The sequence below is a fragment of the Aptenodytes forsteri genome, unplaced genomic scaffold (assembly GCF_000699145.1).
Source record: "Aptenodytes forsteri isolate BGI_AS27 unplaced genomic scaffold, ASM69914v1 Scaffold46, whole genome shotgun sequence".
NCBI classification, from domain to species: Eukaryota; Metazoa; Chordata; class Aves; order Sphenisciformes; family Spheniscidae; genus Aptenodytes; species Aptenodytes forsteri.
Genome location: NW_008794774.1, coordinates 3,721,854 through 3,725,632, shown reverse-complemented (window position 1 = coordinate 3,725,632; position 3,779 = coordinate 3,721,854). Strand labels below are relative to the sequence as shown.

Sequence of the window (3,779 nt, the reverse complement as noted above, 5' to 3'; positions counted from 1 at the left end):
CTCCTCCTAGTTTAGTATCATTGGCAAACTTACTTAATGTACATTCGATTCCTGCGTCCAGATCATTTATAAAAACATTAAAGAGCACTGGCCATAAAATTGAGCCCTGGGGAACCCCACTGGTGACTGGCTGCCAGCCTGATGTAACCCCATTTACTGTAACTCTTTGAGCCCAACCGATCAGCCAGTTGCTCACCCAACGTATTATGGACTTGTCTAGCTGTATGCTGGAGATTTCATCCAGAAGGATACTGTGAGAGACAGTATCAAAAGCTTTGCTAAAATAAAAAAAAAAAACAACAAACATATCTACTGCCTTATTTGGTCAACTAGATGGGTGACCTTGTCATAAAAGGAAATTAAGTTAGTTAAGCAGGTCTGTCCCCTTGTGAACCGATGCTGGCGTGACAAATGACTGCGTTGTCTGTGTTTTTCAATAACTCCCAGAATAACCTTCTCCGTAACTTTACCAGGCACTGAAGTGAGACTGACAGGCCTGTAATTACCAGAGTCTTCCGTCTTACCCTTCTTGAAAACTGGGACAACATTTGCTGTGCTTCCAGTTGACTCCAGCTTCCCAAGACTGTTGAAAAATAATGGAGAGAGGTCCCGTGATGACATCAGCCAGCTCTTTCAGTACCCTGGGATGAATCCCAATGGGCCCCATAGATTTATGTGCATCCAGCTGGAGCAGCAAGTCTCAAACAAGTTCAGAGTCGGCTGCGAGTTTATCATTCCCCCAGTCATAGTCTTCCAACACAGGGGTCTGGTGGTCCCAGGGCCCATCAACAGTGTTAAAGACGGGGGAAAAAGGCATTAAAAGTCTCTGCTTTGTCTATGTCCCTATTTGTGAGGTGACTGACCTCATCAAGTAACAGACCAATGTTATCTCTGGTCCTCCTTTTTGCTGTTAACATATTTTAAAAAGCCCTTTTTGTTGTCCTTCAAGGCCAGCTTGAACTCTAATTGAGCTTTGGCCACACAGATTTTCTCCCTACAGTGGCAGACAGCATCTCTGTAGTCCTCCCGTGTTGGCCTGTTCTCTCCTGCCCTGTGCCGTCAACTCTTTGCATGAGATTCAGAGCTTTTTGAATCTCTTACTTTGAATGTCTAAATAAGGCCATTTAGATCAGTCTTCACTAGCATTTTTTTTTTAAGTCCAGATAGACTTATTCAGTGATTTGAACACCTTGTTAAAACCTCCTGTCAACCACTTCATTCTTTCTGTAGCCAGAAGTCTTGATAGTTCAGCCCAGCAAAGTGTGGAGGCTTGTGTAGACAAGAAATGAGGCCATTCAGCCTGTTGTTGGATAGGGTCTCTGTTGTCACACCATCTCATCTGCATCTCCTACTGGGCGTAAGAGCCAAGGAATAAAAGTTTCTTCACATGACTCTACTGAGCACTACCTTAGACTTGTCTTAGGTCAAACCATGATTTTACATAAGAAATTGGAGAGTGGATGTTATGCTAAACATTTTGAAAGTAAGCTAGTGATCATAAAATGATTCCACTGTGTAGTTTTTCTTGATGCCTTAAACCTATGAGGTCTCGAACACGGTACTGTCTTTGTCCAGAAGGGTGAAAATACTGTAAACAAAACCATAGTGACATCATGCAACACACCTGCATTTTACAAAGATCACATTGTCAATTTGATTTTATGAACTTTGGGCATGTAGTTTAACCAAGTAACTACTTTCCAGCCTATAAGGTAGGATCCTTATTTTAATGGTAGTTCTCTGCAGATTTAGCTCTTGAATGATTGCTAAGGTTAATCACATGGGAGATAAGAGGACAAAAGTCATTAAACAGGACAACAATGGGCAGCTTGAGAAGGAAGAGGCTTGTTTTCAGTTTATGCTTTCTTTTGCTTTCCATAAAATACAGTGCTTATCGAGGAGTGCTAGAATTCAAAATGGAAAGGAATAGCAAAACAAAAGCAAATTTATTTATAGGGATGTTATACTTAAAGGATGAGACACAGCAGCTCAGGTTATTTATATCATAAATTTTAATAATAATGTATTTCTTTAAAATACATTTCTTTTAAATTTCTGTCAAATAAAGTCTTTAAGATGTCTTAGAGGTCAAAAATAGTTGTAATATGATCCTGCAATGTAGGAATTTTCCTGAAGCCAGATCCAAAGGGGGCACATATACTCAGGCCCTCCCTCAGCTGGAGTGCGGTCCAAGATGAATTTGACTCAATGATGTTGTGAACATTAGCCCAATCCAGAGACTGCTCAAGGTTTCCACTTAACTGGGTGGGCAATCAGACAGATCTCGACCTTTGGCCAACTTAAAATGCCTAGCCATACTGAGCCGAGTGCTCAGATGTTGTCATCACTAGTTCCCCTTTATAAAATTATGCTGGAAGAATATCTTGGAAAGTAGCCAGCAGGTACCTAGCTCTGTACAAGTTTTCTATTTCCTTAATCTGTTAACAGTGTCAGACAGATTCTTACCACACAGCAAAATGTTTGGTTGATATTTAACCTCGACTTATGTCATATCAGGCTGTGGATGAATAAGGGTTTAAAAAAAATAAATTTCCTGGAGGACAGCCAGTTTTGTGGGGGTTATTTTTCATGGTGTAATAAAATAGCCTTTTTTAAATGAGGAAACTATTCCCAATAATGAAGTATACTTCTCTTAAGTGTTGGACAAAGGCAATACCATATATAATGAGGATGAAATATTCTTTGCTTTGCTTATGCCAAGGAGCTGGTGGGTCTGATGAACAAACCGTAAAAGATGAGGTTTTAGTAATTTGGGTCCTGAAGGAATCCCACAGTCTCACTAAAGTAAATAAGCCTTACGTAAATAATTGCTGTAAGTGGACCTTCCCTTGGAAGTACAGGCTACAGAAGTGGGACCTTCATCTTGTCTTCAAAGGCTGCAGGAACATTAAAAGAGTTCCAGGTATATGACAACACAGGGTGGGGTAGATGGGAGTCCTGCCTTTCCTGCTTTCAACTAGTTACCTCACTAATGCCAATATTCTTCGTCAGAAGCTTCTAGGAAGCAATCATTATTTGTTTATTCAAACCACCACCCAGAGGAGGGTGGGGCGGTTTGAGCTGGATGTTCATTTGTCATGCTTTGGTGTCACGTTGCATGACTCCTACTTGGGCAGGATAATGCTGAACTTCTTAAGTAGGTCCCTTAGAAGGAATGAAGATACTCTAGAACTGAAGAACTACTGCAGATGAGTAAGGTCAGGTAGACTAACAGGAGCCATTAATAATCATCATCAAGGTGACTATCACTCAAAACCACTAACAAAATAAAGCCTGGTGCATGCATACAGTGCAGGAGAAGTTTGGGTCATACCAACCAATGTCAGAACTTTCAGGTGGGGCAGTGCAGTGTGTAGGTAGTTCACCCCAAAACAGGCTTTCCCCAAATTTAAGACTGTATCGAGCTGTAAGAAAAAGAACTGTGGAAGTCTGAAATGGCTATCAAGGGCACCTTGCACTGACAAACTTACCTCAGCAGCAGCAGGAATACCGCTGTGATGCATTGTCCTGTGCCCAAAGACCCGTGAACAGTGGAACATGAACATGGGAGTGGAGAAAGGAGAAGGGCATTTTATTTCTGTCAGTTTTGACACATTGTCTCAGCAATGCCTTCTAAAAGTGATTAATCCCCTTTCCTGAGCTCCTTGCCGTGGGCTGGGAAAAGAGAGCAGAAAAAGGAACACAAGAACAGCATTTAAGAACACAGATGAGTTTTTTCTTGGCTTTGTTTAAGGAGGAGATGAGACTGCTGCACTTGC

At 41.4% G+C, this 3,779-nt stretch overlaps 1 protein-coding gene across 1 annotated transcript in view; it reads right to left on the bottom strand.

Moving 5' to 3' along the window:
- LURAP1L (leucine rich adaptor protein 1 like) overlaps positions 1 to 3,524 on the bottom strand; it is a 29,819-nt gene extending 26,295 nt beyond the window's left edge. Inside the window, exon 1 of the mRNA XM_009274305.1 lies at positions 3,492 to 3,524. Coding sequence (XP_009272580.1) covers positions 3,492 to 3,524 — 33 coding nt within the window. The remainder of the gene's footprint in view (positions 1 to 3,491) is intronic.
- Positions 3,525 to 3,779: the final 255 nt, after the last annotated feature.